Here is a 24469-nt window from a genome sequence, read left to right on the forward strand (position 1 = left end):
GATGATTTCCAGGAAAGACGAAAATTAGGGCAAGGAATTATATCTCTGAAAGAAAAGCTAAGCCCTATTTATAGACTTCAAATCCTTCTTGATCACTATGGAAGTTGCCATGCAAAGTAGAACTCTAAAGGCAATAAAATCGTGCAAGATAAGGCAACTTCCAGCTGGCGTACTCAGCAAGTAATCTCCACTCTGGCGAAAATCGCGGCTCCTGCCAGAGGAACGACTGTCGTCAGAGAAACGGACCTCGCCAGAGAAATGGCTATCGCCAGGGGAACGGGTTGCGCCAGAGAAATGGTGATTTCTCTGGTGGTTGGTTTCTCTGCTCTGGACTTTGATTTCGCTGCACTGGACTATTCTGCTCTGGGCTTTGATTCCTCTGTCTTTGATTCCTCTGGCTTTGATTCCTCTGGCTTCGATTCCTCTGGCTTCGATTCCTCTGGCTTCTTGATTTCTCTGCTTTGACTATCCATTTCGCTGCTCTAGAGATTGGTTTTTCTGAGCGGGGCTTCGGCTGACTTCTCTGGTCTGGTCTGGAGCGCGGGCTTTGGCGACAGAGCTATGCTGCTCTGCTCTGGCTACAAAGTTATGCTAAAAACACCCTCTTTAGCCCCGAAATCTCCAAAATTGTATTTTTCCATCTAAAAACCTAAATCTCCTGCAAAGCATCAAACAAGCCATAAAACGCACCAATTTCCAGAAGATTCTCTTAAAATAAAGCTCATATAAACCCCAAAATTTAGCACAATTAAGCATAAATCAGAGTGTAGCCCTTCTGCGGCGACAAGAATAAATAGAGATAGAGGATCTCCTTGTCGGAGTCCTCTTTCCAGTTGAAATTCGCCTGAAGGAGGCCCATTGATCAGGACATTTGCTGAAGCCGAAGATAAGCAACCATTGTGTTCGCTATTTTATTTAACACGTCGCAAGTGTACGGGTGTAATTGTGTATAGTAGCAAGCAAGGTCGTATTCCACAGAGACTGAATTAACCAATTCCTATCCTAAATTATTCTACTCTATCTGGACAAACGAAATTGAGTGTTTTGTTGTAAAAAAAAAACAAAATAAATAAACAGCAGGAAAGAAAACAAATCAAGCTGTGAAACAGAGAAACAGATAAGACAAGATTTTCCAAGGCAAAGGTTTCAACAGATTCTCCTAACTAACATGTTCAATTCAATTAATGAGATGATTCCTAAGGCAATCTCAAAACTAGTCTATACCCACTCCCGTGGCATACAAACCATTGATTACATGCAAGGCTACCGTCCCCGGATCGCACTTCTAACATGCAACTCCTAAAAGCTCATAGGATTAACGACCTCACAAATATCAATTCCCTTTAGAATTAAATATATGTGTTCTATGTTCTTAGTTCAGGTAATAATTATCATCTCCCGATATCAAATTAAAACCTATGATTATGCTAAATTGGTGATCAAGCAATAAAGCAAACAATTATAACAAGAACATAAAAATGAATAACAATCTCAATTAATTGAATCAAACAGTCAGAAATTCAAATCATGTCTACTCCCTAAACCCTGGGAAAAAGGGATTCTAGCCACACATAAACATATGAACTAGAATATAATTCTCAATAAAACTGTAAAACATTCAACAATAAAACCGTAGTAGAATCGAGAATCTTTAGTTCTTGCTTTGGCTCCGTTCTCCGTCTCAGCTCTCAGGAAAAGTAAAAATATGATAAAAGATGATAAAAGCTGCAGAGAATAAGTTCTTGGGGGAGTATTTATATGCCCTAGGTCTTGTAGCTCTCAAAAATACCCAAAATCGCAAAAAAAACGAATTTTGGGCGGAAATACGGCGACTCGCGCGGCCACGTCGCGCGGCCGCGCGCCTGGACCGCGCGACGAAACAGAACTTCTGACAGCTTTGCGCAGCAATTTTGTTTTGGCTTGTTCTCTCTCGTCCGAACTCCGATTTATGATCCGTTTGCGCTCACGAACTCCTCTCGAGACGAACTACAACTTGTATTTCAGCCAATTCTTCCAAATTCTGCTTCATTATTTTTGAAAATTCGTTCAAAGACAAACAAGTAACAAGTTCTTGACCATAAACGAATATAAGCTCAAATAGACCATCAAACACACAAAATCCTCATAACTAAACATAAAAAATGACACACCATGAGGTAAAAATGCATGTTTATCAACCCCCCAAACTTGAACTATTGTCCGTCCTCGGACAAAACAAAGATGAACCAAGAATGAATCAACAAGAGCGTAGAGAAAAGTGGATAACATTGTGGCTTCAGATTTGTCAACAAAATTACCAACATGCATTTGTATCTCCAATCATCTAGATATCACACTCATGACAAATTCAAATTATGGTCTCAATGAATTGCAATCCTCACCAAAAGGATAAAGAAAATAAGAACTCTCAACTCTCAAGTGTATCAATAAAAAAGGACGTGTATACGCTCAGTTCAAGCTAAACAAGTACTCATCCATAAGCTTGTCAATCGTCTCACCTCTCCACCACTAAATGTGTGCTCCTATAACTAAGATCAAAAAGGTCTTTATTGAGGGTTGTAATGTAGGCTCTTTGGTAGGGTAGAATATATTTGGCTAAGTGACTAATAGATACTCTCAATGTAGCATAATCACCAACCTTATAGCATTCTTACTCAATTCTATCCTCCACTTTCCGCAAAACCAAATTTTTCAATACGAAAATCATCACAACTCAACAATTATTTCTCATAACATTATGTCTCTCTAATGCATCCTATGTACCCATTTTTTCCAATTCTTTTCATCTTTTTTTTTCTTTGTTTTTTTTTCTTTTCTCCACCATTCCTTTTTTTTTCTTTTTTTTTTTCTTTCAACAACTCTTGTAGGGTACTAGGATTTTCAATTTAAAACCACAAAACATAACTCATGATCATTTATCTCCACAACCCAATTATCTCCTATCAAATAATCTCCAAGCTCCCATACATAGCTAAATCAAAGAATATGAAAAAATAAGGCTCAAAGGGGGCGAACTAGGATCATATAAAGATATAGGACAAATAAGGGATAAATAGGCTAGCAAAGATGGCCTTCTATCATCTCAAAGTTATTAAGCACACTACGTGACCTCGAGGGAGAAACCAAGACAAGTTCTAGTGAGACACATGCAAGCTCGAGCAATCACTCAAGAATAAGAAATAAGACTGTAAAAATAATGACAGTCAAGGCTCAAATCTCACAGCTTATTTCATTGATTGCAAACACATAGAGACCATGCTTATCATTCATCAATCATGCTCAATCACAACAATATCAACACAAACGCATGCAATTTCACAAGTTTAAAGCAGAAATCATCATGAGCCAGTTATCTAACCAATCTCTACACTACTCACATCTTCATCAAGGTAACATCACAGAGAAACCACCAAAGCAAGACTAAACAACTCAACGACGACACAAACAAAAACAACTAAAAAGAAACAATGCACCCACAAAGACACACCCCCCCAAACTTATTCACCGCCAAGGAGAATAAGTTTGAAAAGGATTTGTGGGGCACAAAAACAAACTAACAAATGAAAAGAAACGAACTAACCAAAAATTGGGTTGCCTCCCAATAAGCGCTATTTTTAACGTCGTTAGCTCGACAGAACATCAAACTCTTCTAGGAGGCCGGTACAAGCAGTGCTGCGACCAGCTGCTCCCTGCTCCACTTTTGCCAGCCATGCTCCCTTCCTGCGAATTCTGATCACCTGGATCCTGCCAAAAAAACTGATCCTCATTAAAAGTATTATGAGCATCAACTCTTACCTTTCCCGGATCCTTTGCTTGCTTGGGTACTTCGTCCTTGTGGATGCGGCATGGTTTGTAGACATAGAAGGTTTGGCTTTCATCATGAACTCGCAGCGTGAGCTCTCCTTTCTCCACATCAATTAAAGCTCTTCCCGTTGCCAGGAACGGGCGCCCCAAAATCAGCGGGATTTTATTGTCATCCTCAATGTCTAAAACCACAAAATCGGCAGGGAAAATAAAATCCCCCACCTTCACGAGCACATTCTCCACAATTCCACGCGGATAGGTAACCGATCTGTCCGCCATCTGCAGCCTCATAGATGTCGGCTTCAACTCTCCAATCGCCAGCTGCTTGAAAACAGATAACGGCATGAAATTGATGCTTGCCCCCAAGTCGCAGAGTGACCTTCTGAATTGCTGGCCTCCAATAATGCAGGAAAGTGTGAAGCTACCCGGATCTTTGACCTTCGCCGGCAGCTTCCTCTGCAAGATTGCGCTGCATTCTTCATTGAGATTCACCGTCTCAAACTCTCCCAGCCTCCTCTTCCTCGAGATAATGTCCTTCAGGAATCTAGCATACGGCGGTGTAGACAATTAAATTGTCATCGAATTAAATCATGCCACGTGTAAATTCATGAATTAAATATTCAATTATATTTTCTATTTTATTAAATGGGATTTTATTCCTAAATTAAATAGATATATAATTAATATTTAACATAAATAAATTAATGGGCTTATGGACACCTAAAGCCCTAAGGCCCATGCATGAAGGCCCAAAGCCCATAAAGCCCACGAAGCCCATCTCTAAAATCTATAAATAGAGGTGTTGGGGTGCTCATTAGAATGGACGTGAAGGAGTGGAAGATCGAAGAGCACAAAGAATTCTCTCTAGTATCACAAGTAGAAGAGGCGAAGAATCGGAGAGTTCAAGTATTCTTCCAAGTATTCAAGTATCTTGAAGAATTCTATCTAATGTTCAAGTCTCCTTCAAATCTTCAATCGTTTGAGTATTCAAATCTTCAAGTATACTTCAAAATCTTCAAGTATTCAAGTATCTTCAAATCTTCGAGTATTTCTTCAAATGTTCAAGTATTCCTGCGAATCTTTGAAGTGATCTTCAAGTATCCAAAGAAATCAAGTTCAAAAGCTTCAAGGCATTCTTACAAATTCTAAGAATGTTCTCAAATCAAATCAAGTTCAATGTTCAATCCAAAATCATGACTTAAGTCCTTTGGATTGACGTCATCAAAACAAGTATTTCAAGAACCTTCGAGTTTGTTCAAGAATCAAATGGAAGAGAAGAATCAGAGGATTAACTAGAGATTGCAACTCGCATAAATCTATCTTCAAATCTATCAAATTATCTTTGTAACGCATTTTGTATTTTATCAAATTGAAATGCAAAAATTTGTGTTTACAAATTTTGGCACGCCCGGTGGGACTTCTCTACCTCTCATCTCTACTCTTCACCAGAAATCTTGAACAATGTCAATTCAACCAAATACAACTGCTCCAACTTCATCTAAAGGTTCTTCGGAAGGCATCGGTATGATCACGCGAAGCAAAGCAAAATTGATGTAAGAGGTGTCCAAGTCAACCTCCCGTCTTCCATCTATCCATGAAGAAGATGACAACTTTGAGAGAAGCTTCACATTCCCCACTGAAAATTATCAACTCCATGCAAGTGTCATGATGACAAACACTTCCACCATGGAGGAACAACTCTTGAACTTGACAAAGATGGTTGAATCTCTAACCAAGCACATCCAAGAGCAAGATGCCCAGATTGCAAAGCTTAAAGGAGAAAAAGGAGATTCAAGCCACGCCAACAACGATAGGGAAGGCGAAGAAAGCGAAGAAGATGGAGAGAATAACGATGAAGAAATCTCCAAAGACAAATCAAAGAGTGATGGAAAAAGGCCTTCAGGAAAAGACATTCTCTTCTCGTCTGGTGGCCTAATTCCCATTGACCAACTCAAAGAGTTCATCGAAGCAACAATGAAGAATAACTCCGATGGAAGCTCCAAGTCATCGTTAACTTACTCCAAGCCATATACTCGGCGAATTGACAGTATGAGGATGCCTCTTGGCTATCAACCACCAAAATTTCAACAGTTTGATGGCAAAGGAAATCCAAGACAACATGTGGCTCATTTCATTGAAACATGCAACAACGCTGGTACTTATGGAGATCATTTGGTCAAACAGTTTGTTCGCTCATTGAAAGGTAATGCCTTTGATTGGTACACCGACTTAGAATCAAACTCAATTGATAGTTGGGAACAACTGGAGCATGAGTTCCTCAACCGCTTCTATAGCACTAGAAGAACTGTCAGCATGGTGGAGCTCACAAGTTCACGTCAATTCAAAGAAGAGCCAGTCATTGACTACATCAACCGATGGAGAAACCTTTGTCTCAACTGCAAGGATCGATTGTCTGAATCATCTGCCATCGAAATGTGTATTCAAGGGATGCATTGGGGCTTGCAATATATTCTGCGAGGAATCCAGCCAAGAACATTCGAGGAACTAGCCACTAGAGCTCATGATATGGAGTTGAGCATGATGGCAAGAGGGATCGAAGGACCACCAATCCAGGAGTCTAGCAAATTCAAGCCAGAATTCAAGAAAGGAGGAAAACCATATGACAAAGCACCAAAGAAGGAATCTATGGCAGTGAAAGCAACTTCTGTGAAATTTCTAAAGAAAGAAGTTAATCAGGAAGACAACCAGAATGCTCCACGAGACAATCAGAACTCTTCCCGAGACATGGGGAAAAGAAGACTTACCTTGAAAGAAATGCAACAAAAGCAATACCCTTTCTTAGACTCTGATGTTTCAGGAATTTTTGATGACCTGCTCAAAGAAAAGCTTATCGAGTTGCCAGAAATGAAGCGACCAAATGAAGCAGGGAGGACAGACGATCCAAATTATTGCAAATACCATCGTCTGGTTGGGCACCCCATACATGATTGCTTCATCTTCAAAGACAGGGTCATGCGGTTAGCTCGAGAAGGGAAAATATCTCTTGAAGAAGACACTAATACTGTAAATATGGTCTCCACCGACTTGAATGACATAATAGAAGGTATTGGAACCCTGTATGATACATCCAACCAAGTAGATGAAGAACCTGAAATAAACATGGAAGAAGACGATGATGCATTGGCAATCACATTCTCCAATGAAGACTTGCAACTTGGATTCGAACCTCATAACAGGCCATTGTTCGTGAGTTGTTATACACAGGAGCAAAAGGTCAATCGAATTCTCATCGATGGAGGCTCGGCAGTCAATATCTTGCCACTAAGGACTTTGAAGCAATTGGGAATCCAAGCAGAAGAGCTGTCAAACAGTCGATTGATGATTCAAGGTTTCAACCATGAAGGGCAAAGAGCTCTTGGAACTATAAGGCTGCGATTGCAGATGCGGGACATGGAGTCCACAGCGTTGCTTCATGTGATTGATGCAAGGACATCCTACAACATGCTTCTAGGTCGACCATGGCTTCATGAAAATGGTGTTATTCCTTCTACATTGCACCAATGCTTCAAATACTATCAAAATGGCACCGTAAGAAAAGTGGTTGGTGATCACAAACCTTTCACAGAAGCAGAGTCACATTTCGCCGATGCTCAATTCTATTTGGGAAGAACTAAAGCAACAATGATGGAAAGGGATGTACCACAGGAGGAGTCAGGATCCCGCCAAGAGAAAGAATCTCGCCCAAAGATGGAAGGTTTCACCATCCCTTTGACTAAGATTGATGCCAAAAAGCCCATTCCTCAGTCACTCAAAGATTTTGTCCGACCAAAGCAAAGTGGCGCCACAGAACATGGAGATCTCTCAGACAAAGAACTCTCAAAACACTTTGGTCCGAAGGCATACAAACTCCTTGTGAATGCTGGATACAATCCCCAAGAAAGCTCCACGTCAAAGTCTCATGTGAGAAAAACTGCTAATACAAGCCAAAATCCCAAGGCAGGCTTGGGATACATGGTGCAAAGCCCCATTCGTATTGCCATCAAGAGAGCCACTGCTAACTATGCTAGCACCAAGCAAATTCCGAAATCTTCAAGCAATCGGAGAACCCAAAGGGTTTCTGTTTTCAAAAGATTGGATGAAAGAAAAGCTCAACGAATATCTGTCTTTAAAAGGCTTGGCAAAGGCAAGTCCTGGAAAAAGGACGTGACAAAAAGGGCCAATGAATTGGACATAACAGAAAAGCTAAGGAGCTCGATTCCTTCTCGTATGAAGAGGTGTACCACTTTGCTCATATCATGTGGAAAAGAATTGAAGGCCAAAATGAAGACAATCATCTTTACACGGGATGCCGAAGACGATGAAGATAGAGAGAGTGTGGCTTCATCTTACTACATTACTAATGGTGCTAACAATCCAATTTCTCATACTACTCAAGGTCAAGTGCGTTGCGAAGATATTGTTACATCAAACCATATCACCTCATGTGAAGAAGTGGTTGTCGAAGAAGAAGACGCTGAAATAGCTCCTCAACAGTTTGAAGAAGGAGTTAAGGCTACTGTTGATGAATTGAGAGAAATTAATTTGGGCACTATTGAAGATCCACGACCCACTTACATCAGCGCGTTGCTGACCGTTGATGAGGAATACTCATATATCGCATTTCTCAAAGAATTCAAAGACATCTTTGCATGGTCTTATAAGGAAATGCCGGGGTTGAGCTCCAAGATAGCTGTTCATCATTTAGCCGTTAGAAAGGATGCACGACCAGTCAAGCAGGCCCAGCGCCGATTCCGACCAGAATTAGTTCCTCTAATTGAAGCTGAAGTGAACAAACTCATCAATGTGGGTTTTATTAGAGAAGTCAAATACCCAACATGGATTTCAAGCATTGTTCCAGTAAGAAAGAAAAATGGACAAATTCGTGTATGTGTTGACTTCAGGGACTTGAATGAAGCATGCCCCAAGGATGACTTTCCATTGCCAATTGCCGAATTGATGATCGATGCCACAACTGGGCATGAAGCATTAACCTTCATGGATGGATCTTCCGGTTACAATCAAATTCGCATGTCACCAAATGAGGAAGAGTTAACAGCATTTCGAACCCCGAAAGGAATCTATTGCTACAAAGTGATGCTATTTGGGTTGAAGAACGCTGGTTCCACTTACCAAAGAGCCATGCAGAAGATATTTGATGATATACTTCATAAAAATGTTGAGTGTTACGTGGATGATTTGGTGGTTAAGTCCAAAAAATGAAACAATCACCTGCAAGATCTACGAATGATTTTTGAGCGACTGAGAAAGCATCAGTTGAAAATGAATCCATTAAAATGCGCATTTGGCGTCAAATCCGGCAAGTTTCTTGGGTTCATTGTTCGCCATCAGGGGATAGAAATTGAACAAGCAAAGATTGATGCCATACTAAAAATACCCGAACCTCGAAATATTCATGACCTGAAAAGTTTGCAAGGGAAGTTAGCATACTTACGAAGGTTTATTTCAAATTTAGCTGGAAGGTGTCAACCATTTAGCCGAATTATGAAGAAGAGTATACCATTCGAGTGGGATGAGTCATGTAGAAATGCTTTCAAGAACATCAAATCTTACTTGATGCAGCCTCCTGTATTAGCAGCACCTGTGCCAGGACGCCCCTTGATTTTATATATTGCTGCTCAAGAACGATCCATGGGAGCTTTGCTTGCGCAAGAGAATGAAGGTGGAAAAGAGAATGCATTATACTACTTGAGCAGGACAATGACACCAAATGAGTTGAAATATGCTCCAATTGAGAAGCTGTGTTTGGCATTGATTTTCTCTATCCAGAAGCTTAAGCATTATTTTCAAGCTCACACTGTCCGCCTCGTATCTAAGGCAAACCCTTTAAAGTTTGTGATGTCCAGACCTGTTCTATCTGACAGACTTGCACGTTGGTACCTCCAACTGCAACAATTTGAGATTGTGTATGTTCCTCAAAAGGCTGTGAAGGGACAAGTGTTGGCAGACTTCTTAGCAGACCACCCAATTCCGGCTGAATGGGAGCTAAGTGATGACCTCCCGGATAAAGATGCACTTGTAATCGATGTCGTCCTACCATGGTGGATGTTTTTCGATGGAGCATCTCATAAAGAAGGTGCTGGTGCCGGGATCGTGTTCGTGACACCAGAACGTCAAGTGCTGCCATTTTCCTTCACTCTAACTGAGAATTGCTCTAACAATGTAGCAGAATATCAAGCTCTGATCCTCGGTTTGGAAATGGCGTTGAATATGCAGCAATATCACCTCAAAGTATATGGTGATTCTAAATTGGTGGTTAATCAAATACTTGGATTGTATGAAGTAAAGAAACCTGAATTATTGCCATACGTCAAGTATGCTCGAAAGATCATTGAGTGGCTCGGAGATGTGGAGATTGAGCATATTTCAAGAAGTGAAAACAAGCAGGCAGATGCCTTGGCCAAACTTGCATCCACTATAGCTATGATCAGTGGTGAAACTCAAATCCCAGTATGCGAAAGATGGGTCATACCACCCATTTTCGAAGAAGAAAAAGACGAAGAAATCGAAAGCCATCTTGTTGAAGTCTTTGAGATTGAGAAGGAAGATTGGCGCCAGCTGTTGGTCGATTACTTGAAGTATGATAAATTACCAAATGATCCACGTCGAAGGGTTGACATCCGACGACGCGCCACTCGCTTCATATTTTTCAAAGGAATACTTTATAGAAGGTCTTTTGATGGAGTATTTCTAAGATGCTTAAGCAATGAAGAAGCCGCCAAAGCTATGGAAGAAGCGCATTCTGGCGTGTGTGGTGCTCACCAATCGGGACCAAAGCTGCATTTTCGAATCAAGAGGATGGGCTACTACTGGCCAACTATGGTGAAAGATTGTTTGGATTATGCGCAAAGATGTCAAGCCTGCCAATTTCATGCGAATCTGATTCATCAGCCACCCGAGCCACTACACCCCACAGTTGCATCCTGGCCTTTTGATGCTTGGGGCATGGATGTTGTTGGTCCATTGACAAAATCATCAGGGGGGCATTTATACATTTTGGCAGCTACCGATTACTTCTCCAAGTGGGCTGAGGCGATACCATTAAGAGAAGTGAAGAAAGAGACCGTTGCTGAGTTTATCAAGACCAACATCATCTATCGCTATGGAGTTCCTCGCTACATCATAACTGATAATGGAACACCTTTCAGCAACACGGTGATAAACAAGCTTTGTGAAAAATTCGGCTTCAAGCAACGGAAGTCATCGATGTATAATGCACCGGCAAATGGGTTGGCTGAGGCATTCAACAAGACTTTGTGCAATCTGTTGAAGAAAATTGTTTCAAAATCAAAGCGTGACTGGCATGAACGTATTGGGGAAGCATTGTGGGCATATCGAACCACCTATAGAACTCCTACGCAGGCAACGCCTTACTCTTTGGTATATGGGGTTGAAGCTGTCATTCCTCTCGAGCAACAAATTCCCTCTTTGAGAATGGCCATTCAGGAAGGGCTAACTGAAGAAGAAAATACACGTCTGCGTCTGGAGGAACTCGAAGCTCTAGATGAGAAAAGGCTGGAAGCTCAGCAAAAGTTAGAATGCTACCAAGCTCGCCTCTCAAAGTCTTTCAACAAGACGGTGCGAGTGCGTTCTTTTCAAGTTGGAGATTTGGTCCTCGCTGTGAGGAGGCCAATCGTTGTCACTCATCGTGTTGGAAACAAATTCGTATCAAGGTGGGATGGCCCATATGTTGTCAAGGAAGTCTACACAAACGGAGCATACAGGCTTCTTTCTGATGACAACGTCAGAGTTGGGCCTATCAACGGCAAGTTCCTGAAACGTTACTATCCTTGAAAGGTGGTAGAAGTTAAAGCATGTACATATGTATATAGTTTAATAAAATATATATATATATATATATATATATATATATATATATAGAAAAGCAAAAAAAAAAAAAAATAATAAAAAAATAATAAAAAAATAAAAAAAATAGAAAAACAGAAAAGCCAAAAAGGTGAGTCAGATGAAAAACTAGAAATGGAGAAAAGCAAACAAAATGGAGTGTATGAAGACAGCTCCTTGACGCACGAGCCTAAACTGCATGTTACTCCTGGCCCGCATGAGTATAAACTGTGCACGACACCCAATCTCAAACACTTGTTGATCCTATGAACTACGTTTTGACTTGATCCCTTTCAAAAGGGTACGTAGGCAGCTTAGATAATTTCTAAGTTCAGTCATAAGTTGTGTTTGACTCTTTTCAATTTATATCATCAAGTTATGATTTAAGTTGATTATGTGAAGCCAAAGACGTTTCATTCCAAAATAGCAAAGAAATCAAGTCATCAAAAGAAGCACAAGCATCGGGAGAAGATGTCAAAATATCCATGACAAACCAAATGAGAATCATCAAAAGAGGAATGATAAAAATGCAATATACTAAGCAAAAGGGTCTTGATCTCTCAAAATCTGCTGCATAGACTCTAGTGAAAGCTTCAAGGCTTCCAAATTCTTCAAGACCTCATCATTTCTCGAAGCCTCTTCAAGCTTGGCCAGGTCTTCCTTGAGTACCTTGATCTCACCACGAGTAGTCTTGAGTATCAGGCTTCGCTGCTCCAAAGACACCAACAATTCTTTCTTGCGTTTCTCCAACTCATCAAGATCCGCTTTTAAAGCATCACAATTCGCAGCATCCTTCTTCTCTTTGGCAAACTTCTCTTGAAGGCAAACCTTGACCTCTCGAACTTTGAGTGTGTGGCCTTCATTGATCTCATGAGAAGCCGACCTTACTTTATCAAAAGCGGTGGCTTTGGAGAATAGTTCATCAATACTATCTTCAAGGTTGGAAAGGTCAAGACCACAAATAATCTTCATACGGGAAATGCCACTCCGTATCTCGTCTTCAAGCGCCGATAGAAACTCGACTTTGGTTCTCTCAACCTTGTCACAAAGCTTTCCCCAGATGATCCTGCAGCACGACTTGAGTTCATCATCGATCATGCGTGTGGCATTGAACTCGGAAGGCGCCCCACATGATGGCATTGGTCGGGGGCGGGATTGTTTAGCAAGACAAGGAATCTCGTTTGACTTATTGGATTCAATGGATACACAGTCGATTGGTGAGCCCTTCTCAAGATTATTTCCAAACACTTCTTTCAAAGTCTACAAAAGGGCAAGAAGAAGATGCAATTAGAATGTGAAATTATATATCAATACGAAAAGAAGATAATAGATGAGGAAAGACCTTGTTCACATCGGCATCCACTAGAGTTGGCTCTTCCTCAACGTGACCCTCGGCCGGTTTTGAGGACCCCGCAATTCTCTTCTTTTTCCAATTACGCTCAGAATTGCTATTACCAGAATCAGCTATGAGGGTGGTAGAGACGACCTTCCTCTTTCCATCTTTGGAGTTGATTGCTTCTTCCTGATCTTTTCTTTTAAAAGTGATATGAGCCGGAGAAGAGATTTTGTTTTCAAAAGAAAATCTGTACGTCCTATCCCACCAAGTCTTATAGTCGACTGAACAATGTATCTTCATGTCCAAAGAAGATCGTGGAAAACATGCCCTTGATCGCGATCTGTGCAGCAAACACATGCGCCAAAGGTTGAGACCTTCTTCCAAAGATGTCCTTCGAATGTTCTGAGTAAGGCTGCTGGGTACGATTTGGTAATAGCTAAATTGACGGCTGAAGCGGTGAGGACCATAAGACTCCACGATGAAGTGGTCATCCAGCCGGCGAACCAAAAAACTCGAGCGAATAGCCATGAAGAAGCATTGCTCAATCTCTCTTGTATTTTCACCATCGACATAGAAAATGTCATCTTCCTTGGTGAATGTGGTACAATTCCAACGAATCGAGTTGTACGACTGAATTCGTTCGCGGCACGCAACAGGCAGATAATACTTCGCAGCTCCTTCGCCTGAGTATAGAGTCATCTTGGCGACACCAAGGCTTCTTGGAAGGGGAATGTGAGTGTTGAAATAGAGCGCTATCCAACCATATATGAAATGAAAGGGTAGCGTCACCGGGACAAGAGAAGGCTCCATAGAACTAGAGATAGTGTTCAACCCTTTGTAGATGTTGGCTAGAACTGGAACTGTAAGGGCAACTTTCTGTTTGCACGCCATCAAACTTGCCATTTTGAAAGAGGTTGGTCTAATCGACATGGCATCACCATCTGGAAAAACAAAGATACACAACCAGCAAGCTATATGAGCTGCCAAGTACATAGTGGTGTGATACTTGTCACTAGCATCAAGCTCGATGAATGGAGCCCTTTCTTCAGAAGACCATGATTGATACGCTTCAAATAAACCACTCGGATTATGAGTCGATTTGGGGCGTTGAGATTTCTTTGCCCTGCGAGCAGGAGGATGAGAATACTTTGAAGCTTTCTTCGACCAAAATTTGATCCATTCATCGATAGAAACTAAGCTCTTAGGATCCTTGCCATCACGATGCTTAAGAGAATAGTAAGCAGAGAGTAAATATCCACAACTCAAGGGAATGAACGGGTTGCCAAACTGATCTTTGCCAAGAATCTCTTTCGCGCAGGGTACAACCTCATCATACAGTGTCCCGGTACACGGAAGCCCTGATAGATACTGTAAATCCCATAGAGAAATAGACATCTCGCCAGATGAAGTGAGAATGGTGTTCGTCGCAGGACACCAAGCTTCACAGAACGCTTTAACCATCTCGGGCTGGCAATCATAAATGAAAAGAGAGGCATAAACTGCATCATAGATACCAACAACTCGGAGTTCATTCCCGCAGCGGCTAAGGATATCTTCAGTCCACTCCCAATAGCCTTCAAAGAAATGAAATTCCCCACGAAAGCTTGTAACCCTTCCCCATTTGGCATCTTTATCGATGATCCTTCGCCTCAAAGTCAATAGAAAATTGGACTCCTTGCTTTGCCAAGGACGGGCCGGATGCAATGTATGAGCCTTCAACGCTTTGTTCAAACTGATCTCGCTGGTCCACTCCGACTGATATAGAGAATTCAAAAGTTTGGGCCAAGGTTTCACATAGTGGCCTATCAATGCCGGAAATACTCTTAGATGCGTGCCCATTTCCGTCTCTTGCTCATCATCACTCAAAATCAGCAAATAATCTTGACCCTTGACCACAATATCTTTGAAGACCACCATCGTGACACTGCAAGGAAGCAACACATCCAGACTTAGAAATTTATTTGCATTTAAATAAAATGTGAATTAAATTCTAGTCAAGATAAAAGGAGGCAAGCAAAATGAGGCTAAATTGAATTATATATATATATATATATATATATATATATATAATAAAAGGAGAAATTCAATCATTAAAAAAAAAAAAAAACAAAAAAATCGGCCCACTCCTAAACTCTCAAAAAAGGCCCATCTCCCCTTACTTTCTCTCACTAAAACCAAACACTTTCTTCTCTCTCCACATATACATGCAATAAAAAAAAAAGAAATTCATAATTTAGAGAAAGAGATGAATGACAAAGTGTATCCATCAGCGAAGCCCACTGCCAATGGCGGCGGCGGCGCTCCCACCGCGGCGAACCCGGTGTTCCCGGCGAACAAAGCGCAGTTCTACAACTCCACGCGGCCGACCACCGCCGCGGCTGCTGCTGCTCGTGCTGCCTCTGGTCGACTCTGGCGATCCTCCTCCACCTTGAAAGATTCCGAGTTCCCCGCCTCCGACGGCCGGAAATACGAGTGTCAATACTGCTGCCGCGAGTTCGCCAACTCGCAGGCCCTCGGCGATCACCAGAACGCGCACAAGAAGGAGCGGCAGCAGCTCAAGCGCGCCCAGCTGCAGGCCAGCCGCGACGCCGCCGCCTCCTACATGCGCCCCATGGTCTCCCCTCTCACTGCCGATTCTCTCCACGCTATACACAATTTAAAAGCTCGACAACAATATAAGAGAAACTACAAAGGAGTTTTACCTTGATGAAGCACGGTCGTGTGTTGCCAACGACGTCCCTACTGCTGTTGTTTCCAGCAAATCACCGGCGAAAGAGAGAAAGAGAAAGTGTTGCAGGAAAAAGAGGGCGAAACTACTCGTGGCTTAGGTTTGCTACTGCCCAACAAGGCTATAGTTGCTCTATCAGTGTAGAGATAAAGTGGCAAGCAAAGGAAGAAAGGAAACAAGAAAAAAAAGAAATGAGCTAAAGGAGAGGCTACTGCTGTTAATACCAGGATCGCAGCACCCCTATTTATAGGCGAAAACAAGGTTCTATCAAATCCCTAAAACTAGCTGCCAGTGTACGAAGAGTGGAGTTTCAGCTATTCTTCCATCTATGAACTTCACTCCATTTCGATTAGTGGAGCTGGATTAAAGGTAAAAATGTCTGCTTTCCCGTATCATATGGGTTAATGATGAAAGCAATTTAGTGGTGGGGATATGCTGATTTTGGTAGTGGATTTGGGGACCCTTTTTTTCATAGGGGCTAGTGTGTATATATAATGTAATCTATTTTTGTGCAAGTGGAAGCGAATGGTTAGAAAACTGGATAATGGTTATTATATTTTGCAAAAAAAAAAAAAAAAAAAAACTCCTAAATACGAGTATAAACTATTTACAAAATTCAAAGAAATTGAAGAACTCCTAAATACGAGTATAAACTATTTACATAAATTCAAGAAATTCAAGAAACTCCTAAATACGAGTATAAACTATTTACAAAAATTCAAAGAAATTCAAGAACTCCTAAATACGAGTATAAACTATTTACATAAATTCAAGAAATTCAAGAAACTCCTAAATACGAGTATAAACTATTTACAAAAATTCAAAGAAATTCAAGAACTCCTAAATACGAGTATAAACTATTTGAAAATTCAAAAAAAAAAAAAATTAAATTCAAGTCAAGAACTCCTCGATAAGAGTTTAAACTATCAAGATAAATTTCGAAACTTGTCTATTACCAAAGACATTTTGTCCATAAACAAGTCTCGATGGGGCAATTTGTAGACAATTAAATTGTCGTCGAATTAAATCATGCCACGTGTAAATTCATGAATTAAATATTCAATTATATTTTCTATTTTATTAAATGGGATTTTATTCCTAAATTAAATAGATATATAATTAATATTTAACATAAATAAATTAATGGGCTTATGGACACCTAAAGCCCTAAGGCCCATGCATGAAGGCCCAAAGCCCATAAAGCCCACGAAGCCCATCTCTAAAATCTATAAATAGAGGTGTTGGGGTGCTCATTAGAATGGACGTGAAGGAGTGGAAGATCGAAGAGCACAAAGAATTCTCTCTAGTATCACAAGTAGAAGAGGCGAAGAATTGGAGAGTTCAAGTATTCTTCCAAGTATTCAAGTATCTTGAAGAATTCTATCTAATGTTCAAGTCTCCTTCAAATCTTCAATCGTTTGAGTATTCAAATCTTCAAGTATACTTCAAAATCTTCAAGTATTCAAGTATCTTCAAATCTTCGAGTATTTCTTCAAATGTTCAAGTATTCCTGCGAATCTTTGAAGTGATCTTCAAGTATCCAAAGAAATCAAGTTCAAAAGCTTCAAGGCATTCTTACAAATTCTAAGAATGTTCTCAAATCAAATCAAATTCAATGTTCAATCCAAAATCATGACTTAAGTCCTTTGGATTGACGTCATCAAAACAAGTATTTCAAGAACCTTTGAGTTTGTTCAAGAATCAAATGGAAGAGAAGAATCAGAGGATTAACTAGAGATTGCAACTCGCATAAATCTATCTTCAAATCTATCAAATTATCTTTGTAACGCATTTTGTATTTTATCAAATTGAAATACAAAAATTTGTGTTTACAGGCGGCATCTCCTGCAGTGCTTCCACCAATGGAATATTAATATGTACTTTCCTGAAGATCTCTAAGAATTTGGAGAACTGCTCTTGTCCCTTCTCTTTCTTCTGGCGCTGAGGGAGAGGTATAGTCACAGTTGCTGGCGAAGTAGCTGTCTGCTTTTCATCCTTCTTTTTGCCAGAAACCTCAACAGTGACCTCCTCTGCTCTTTCTTCAATCAGCTGTGCACTCTCTTCTTTTGCCGTCATAGCCCCTTCCTGTGTAGTCCTGCTCGGCAGATCAACCATCTTAAAATGACGCTGGGGAAACGGCAACCACCCAGGAGGACGCAGATGAGGTGGAAGTCGTCGGCCTTCCTCCCAGACTTTCCACGAGAGCTCTTCTTTCTCCATCTCATGAGATCCATGGTTGCCTTCTGAGGGGGCTTCATTCTTCAATCCAATGGCCATGCATTGCTCCTTTGGGTTCACCTTGGCATTGTTTAAGAGGTTACCCGACTGTTGGAGTTTGTTGACGGCGGTGGCTACTTGACCCAATTGGGTCTCGAACATCTTCATTTGAGTCCCCACAGCAACGACATTGGACTCTAGCTTTTCCATCCTCTCATCTGCCTTGGAGATGAACTTCATCATCAGCTCCTCTATATTTGGCTTCTTCTCTTCATTAATGATTCCATTCGTAACAGAGAAGCCTGGTGGAGGTTGGATTGCATTGTTGGGATTCCCATAAGCCAAATTGGGATGTGGACGCCCTCCATGATGAAACTGTTGTCCACTATTGTATCCACCCTGTTGCTCATGCTGAAAGTTCCCATAGCTTTTGCCATTGATGTAGTTGACGTCTTCTACGCCTGTCGGGATCTCTACAGCTGGCTTAGAATTGCCAACAATCATAACATTGATTTTTGAGTTCATCTCTGCCAGCTGAGTCAAAATCAATGCCACGGGATCTGAACTGGAGGTAGCAGCAACTTTCTTCAAGTGAACTCTCTCGGATGGCCATTGATAGCTCGTGGTGGCCATGCTTTCAATGATCTCCATGGCTTCAGAACTCCCCTTCTTGAGCAATGAGCCCCCTGCAGCTGTATCCATGAACATCCTGGTGCGCTCTCCACAAGCGTTATAGAACATGACCACCAGAGTCCCCTCATCGAAGCCATGGGACGGGCACTTCCTCAACTTCTCCTGGTATCTCTCCCATGTCTCTGCTAGTGTCTCTCCATCGAACTGTTGGAATTGGAGAATCTCCATCTTTAACTTCAATGTGAGCCCGGGAGGATGGAACTTCCGCAGGAAAAGATCAGCCAAATCCCCCCATACAGGATTAGCTCCCAGCTGCAAAGTATGATACCATGACTTTGCCTTATCCCGGAGTGAGAATGGGAAAAGGCGGAGTCGTATGATGTCATCTGGGACTCCGTTCATCTTGACAGTGCTGCACAACTCCAAGAATTGCGCCAGATGCGCATTTGGGTCCTCCACGGCTTTACCTCCATATTGGTTTTGCTGCACCATGGTAATCAGCCCAGTCCTTAGCTCGAAGTTATTCGCGTTGACTCTGGGCGGCTCTTGGTACTGGTACAGTGGAGTAAATGCCTCATCAATAGGCGGCTGTTTCTGCTCAGCAGCATTTTTCTGAGCATCCAACACCGCCTGCAACTGCTCTCTCAACGCACGGACTTCTTCCGCAGTGGCCATAGAATCCAAATTATCTTGCTTTGCTTGGTTGTTCTTGCGGCGGAGCGTAGCTTCAATCTCAGGATCAAAATCTTCAAGAGGAAGCTTCTGAGATCGCGTGTTCATGCACTACCTAGAAAACTCCAACGCAAGAATCAGAACCGCAGGAAAAATAAAGAACAGAAAAATAAATAACAGAAATAAAAAAAATCCAGAGTAGTATCAAACAATTAACAGAATAGTACTGATAAAAATCAGTCCCCGACAACGGCGCCAAAAACTTGTTCGCTATTATATTTAACACGCCGCAAGTGTACGGGTGTAATTGTGTATAGTAGCAAGCAAGGTCGTATTCCACAGAGACTGAATTAACCAATTCCTATCCTAAATTATTCTACTCTATCTGGACAAACGAAATTGAGTGTTTTGTTGTAAAAAAAAACAAAATAAATAAACAGCAGGAAAGAAAACAAATCAAGCTGTGAAACAGAGAAACAGATAAGACAAGATTTCCCAAGGCAAAGGTTTCAACAGATTCTCCTAACTAACATGTTCAATTCAATTAATGAGATGATTCCTAAGGCAATCTCAAAACTAGTCTATACCCACTCCCGTGACATACAAACCGTTGATTACATGCAAGGCTACCGTCCCCGGATCGCACTTCTAACATGCAACTCCTAAAAGCTCATAGGATTAACGCCCTCACAAATATCAATTCCCTTTAGAATTAAATATATGTGTTCTATGTTCTTAGTTCAGGTAATAATTATCATCTCCCGATATCAAATTAAAACCTATGATTATGCTAAATTGGTGATCAAGCAATAAAGCAAACAATTATAACAAGAACATAAAAATGAATAACAATCTCAATTAATTGAATCAAACAGTCAGAAATTCAAATCATGTCTACTCCCTAAACCCTGGGAAAAAGGGATTCTAGCCACACATAGACATATGAACTAGAATATAATTCTCAATAAAACTGTAAAACATTCAACAATAAAACCGTAGTAGAATCGAGAATCTTTAGTTCTTGCTCTGGCTCCGTTCTCCGTCTCAGCTCTCAGGAAAAGTAAAAATATGATAAAAGATGATAAAAGCTGCAGAGAATAAGTTCTTGGGGAGTATTTATATGCCCTAGGTCTTGTAGCTCTCAAAAATACCCAAAATCGCAAAAAAAACGAATTTTGGGCGGAAATACGGCGACTCGCGCGGCCACGTCGCACGGCCGCGCGCCTGGACCGCGCGACGAAACAGAACTTCTGACAGCTTTGCGCAGCAATTTTGTTTTGGCTCGTTCTCTCTCGTCCGAACTCCGATTTATGATCCGTTTGGGCTCACGAACTCCTCTCGAGACGAACTACAACTTGTATTTCATCCAATTCTTCCAAAGTCTGCTTCATTATTTCTGAAAATTCGTTCAAAGACAAGCAAGTAACAAGTTCTTGACCATAAACGAATATAAGCTCAAATAGACCATCAAACACACAAAATCCTCATAACTAAACATCAAAAATGACACACCATGAGGTAAAAATGCATGTTTATCACATTGATCCACTTTCTCCACTTTGCGTCAAAGTTGAAACGTTCTAGCATCAAGTCCAAATAATCCCATTCGATCGAATCATAAGCCTTCGCAAAATTGATCTTAAAGAACATCCTGCCCATCCTCGATCTCTTGGTGTCTTTAATAGCCTCGTTCAACACGATCACTCCATCAAGGATGAAACGACCACTCAAGAATGCACTCTGATTTTTCGAAATAATAGAGCTCAGCAGTGTTCTCATTCTTCCTGCCAATGTTTTTGCAATAACCTTATACATGCTCCCAATCAAAGAAATTGGTCTATAGTCATCTAGAGACCCACAAACCTCCTTTTTTGGAATCAATACAATGTAGGAAGAATTACAGCCTCTAGATATCTTCCCATTTGCGTGAAACTTATGCATAAGTTGCATAAAGTCCATTTTGATCACGTCCCATGAAGATTTCCAGAAGCTGAAATTAAAGCCGTCCGACCCAGAACTTTTACTTCCTTCGCAACTCCAAACGGCTTCTTTAATTTCTTCTTCCGTGAATGGCCTTATCAGACTAAAATTTTCCCCTATAGATAATTTTCTACTAACGAAATTCGAAGGGATATCAGGTAATTTCCTCCTCATTTTCTGAAAGAACTTCTGGAAGAACTCTGTTGCTTTGGCCTTGATGGTTCCCGGATCCTCCACCCACCTATTGTCGATCTGCAAACCCGCAATCTCATTCTTCTTCCTACGTTGACAATAACTTTATGGTAGAATATTGAGTTTAAATCCCCTTCACTGATCCATCGTGATCTTGCTTTTTGCTCCAAGAGGCTATTCTTATTTCTAGTGATAGGATAACCTTTGCTTTTGCTTCATTTCTCCTACTAACTTCTTGTTCTTCTAACTCGCGTTCCTCGTCAATCATATTCAAGCGCTGGATTTTCTCTTTCTAGAATTTAATCGCTGTATCCAGATTCCCAAAGGATGATCTGTTCCATTCCTTCAACGTTGATTTCAGAGCCTTCAGTTTTTCTTTAAAAATGAAACATCCCCATCCTATAATTGCCGTCTCGCTCCACACTTTATGGACTAATGAGTGGAATTCCAGATGCGTTTGCCAAGTGTTAATGAAGCAAAAAGGCTTTGGGCCCCAATCGATCAACTTGGTTGATAAAATGATGGGACAGTGATCTGAGACTGATCTCTGTAAGCATCTGCCGTGAGTCGATGGCCACGCCTTAAGCCAATTATCATTGACCAAGAATCTATCGAGCTTGCTCTTGCATCCTCCATTTGCCCTATACCACATAAAATTTCTGCCTTGGGTCTTAATCTCAAACAACTGACTTTCTCGGATGAAGGAATTGAACCGTCTCATTTTTGTGTTTCCATAGTACACCCCACTTCCCACCCTCTCTCCCAATTCTCTATCTGCATTGAAATCACCCAGGATGCACAAGCAAATGTCCTTGTTTTGATCAGCGATAATCTTCAGTTTGTCCCATAATTCAGCCTTTGCTCCAGGTTCGGTTGGGGCATACACGTTGATAAAGCAGTAACTATGATGGCCCTGGTTTTCTTTTCCATTGATGATGACCGCCCCCGACATATCCCACCTGCTAGACAAAAAGAAAATATCCTTGTTCCAAGCACAAAGAATCCCACCCGATCTACCCTCAGAGTTTCTATGAGCCGTTTCAAAATTATATTTTCCCAACCATGAATAACACACAACCTCTTCCCAGCTCGTCATTTTGGTTTCTTGAATGAAAACTAAATTAACTTTGTGTTTACTAATTATTTCTTTAACATCCCTCTTTTTTGCAGAGTTCCCCAAACCTCTTATGTTATAGGATAACAAAATCATGATAAAGTGATCTTACCCTCACCCAGATTGTCGCCCTCCATCAATTGGGCTGCCATCTCAATGTCTGTCCTTGTACTTGTTAAGCCAAGCTTTTTCCCGAAGTTCCAAACCCTTAAGCCCTCCTCCAGCCTCCGCTCATCTCCATTTATCATCGTGTCTTCTTTTTCTCTTCCTGCCTCGTCCCCTACTGTGCTTGCTTCTGGATCCATTTGTGCATTGAACTCCCCCCCATTTCATCCTTTGTTTAGCTAATTCTTGGGTTCTTTGTGTTTTCTTGTATTTCCTGATTTACCTCATATTATACGCCTCTCTTTGCCCCTTCTCTTTCCGGCGATTCTCCACCCCTGATCTTTCAATTCTTTCCTTCTCCTCGTTCTTGTTGGTTGGCTTCTTCGCGGTCCTCTTCTCGCCGATTTTGAGCGAAGGGTTTTCTTGTCTTCGATTTGTTAAGCAAATAGGCGATAGAGGCCACAACTTATGATCTGTTGATTCTAATTGAGGGGAATGAGGTAGTGTATTTGGGACACTCGATTCTACTCTCTGCTCTTCCTCCGATGAGAAAATGCTCCCGTCCCCTTTTTCTATTCCAAGGTCTTTTTGTGTCCTTAGATTTTCTATTGTAAAAATATGTGCCTCGCTTCCCACCCTTTGGGCTTCACCGTTTAATGTGTTGTGGCCCTTATCCGATTGGGCCTTTCTTTTCATTTGAAGGCTTTCTATTTTCTCTTGGGCCCGGGCCTGCGATGAGTTCGTCTCATTTGGGATAGCAACTGGGTCAAGTGTCCCCAAGATCATGGGCCTGTTCTGGAGGGTATTACCATTTTCAAATTGCAACAATGCATTGGGACTTGCCAAGCGTGATTCCCCTCCAGCCGCCAAAGAATGATCATTTTTCTTGGAAATTAGAAAACCGTTATGAATCCTTTCAGAAACCAAAGAGTCGTTTACCTGTGCCATCGAATCAGCCGCCTTTGGATCGTCGAAATCGATGCCCCTATCGATGAGAGCGTCCACCGGCGAGATTGAATTCTTTTCCCACGACCACTCCGATTCGGAGTCCGTTCCCAGCTTTTCGTTAACAGTATCAACTGAGGCCTCGAAAGGATTGATGATTTCCTCCACCCGAATATTAAACAAAGTACCTTCAATTCTACATTTCAAAATTCTGTCCAACGATCGAAGGCCCGTGGAAATATGGACACGTGCAACGTCGAGACTCTTTCTGAGTTTTGTCTTTTTCTCAATCTTCAGAACCAACCCAAGTTTTACACATGCAACGTCGAAAAATCTTAGGTTCCAGGCCTGAAGAGGCACCCCGGTCCACCTAGTCCACACTATTCGTTACTGATTAACGTCAATATTCCTCCATGGACGCACCCATTGAAACCAAAAATCCTTCCACTCCTCCATTTCTGAGAGTGCCTCCTGGACCGATTGCTTCCATATGCTTTGTAGCAATACAAGATTTTTGCCGAGGGACGTAACTTGAATTCTTCCGATGCTTTCGCAGTTGATTTCCTCCTTTATATCTTTCCAAGCATAATCTGTTTTGATGTACCCCGTGAACGTGCCATTGAGCCACTATGACTCCGACTCGGTTGGTTGGAAAAGTATCTCCTCGTCAGACACCGTGGCGTAGTTTTCCTCGTTCCTTTCCACCTTTCTCCCGGTCAAAACTTCTAGGAACGACACCCCCTCTTTCCTTAGATAATTCAAGTTTGTCTTATGCATAAACCGCTTCGACTGAACCCTTCTCTCCCTTTCTATGGTCTTCCCAACTGTCTCCTCAGCTTCTCTCTCAAATTTAGGTTTGAACACCCTGACCTTATAGCTT

General features: G+C 41.4%; 2 protein-coding genes across 2 annotated transcripts; one reads left to right on the plus strand and one right to left on the minus strand.

Annotated features, from left to right (window-relative positions):
- Window positions 1-12059: 12059 nt before the first annotated feature.
- On the minus strand, window positions 12060-15020 carry LOC131026463 (uncharacterized). The gene is made up of 2 exons (XM_057956339.1): window positions 13010-15020; window positions 12060-12927 (listed from the first exon to the last, which is right to left on the minus strand). The coding sequence occupies exons 1-2, from the start codon at window positions 14918-14920 to the stop codon at window positions 12205-12207; spliced, it is 2634 nt and encodes an 877-aa protein (XP_057812322.1). The 5' UTR covers window positions 14921-15020; the 3' UTR covers window positions 12060-12204.
- A 228-nt stretch (window positions 15021-15248) lies between these two features.
- LOC131025801 (zinc finger protein 3-like) lies at window positions 15249-15710 on the plus strand. Its single transcript, XM_057955590.1, has one exon. It carries the CDS (start codon window positions 15249-15251, stop codon window positions 15708-15710), a length of 462 nt encoding a protein of 153 aa, XP_057811573.1.
- The last annotated feature ends 8759 nt before the right edge of the window (window positions 15711-24469 follow it).

The sequence above is a fragment of the Salvia miltiorrhiza genome, chromosome 5 (assembly GCF_028751815.1).
Source record: "Salvia miltiorrhiza cultivar Shanhuang (shh) chromosome 5, IMPLAD_Smil_shh, whole genome shotgun sequence".
In the NCBI taxonomy this organism is placed as follows: Eukaryota; Viridiplantae; Streptophyta; class Magnoliopsida; order Lamiales; family Lamiaceae; genus Salvia; species Salvia miltiorrhiza.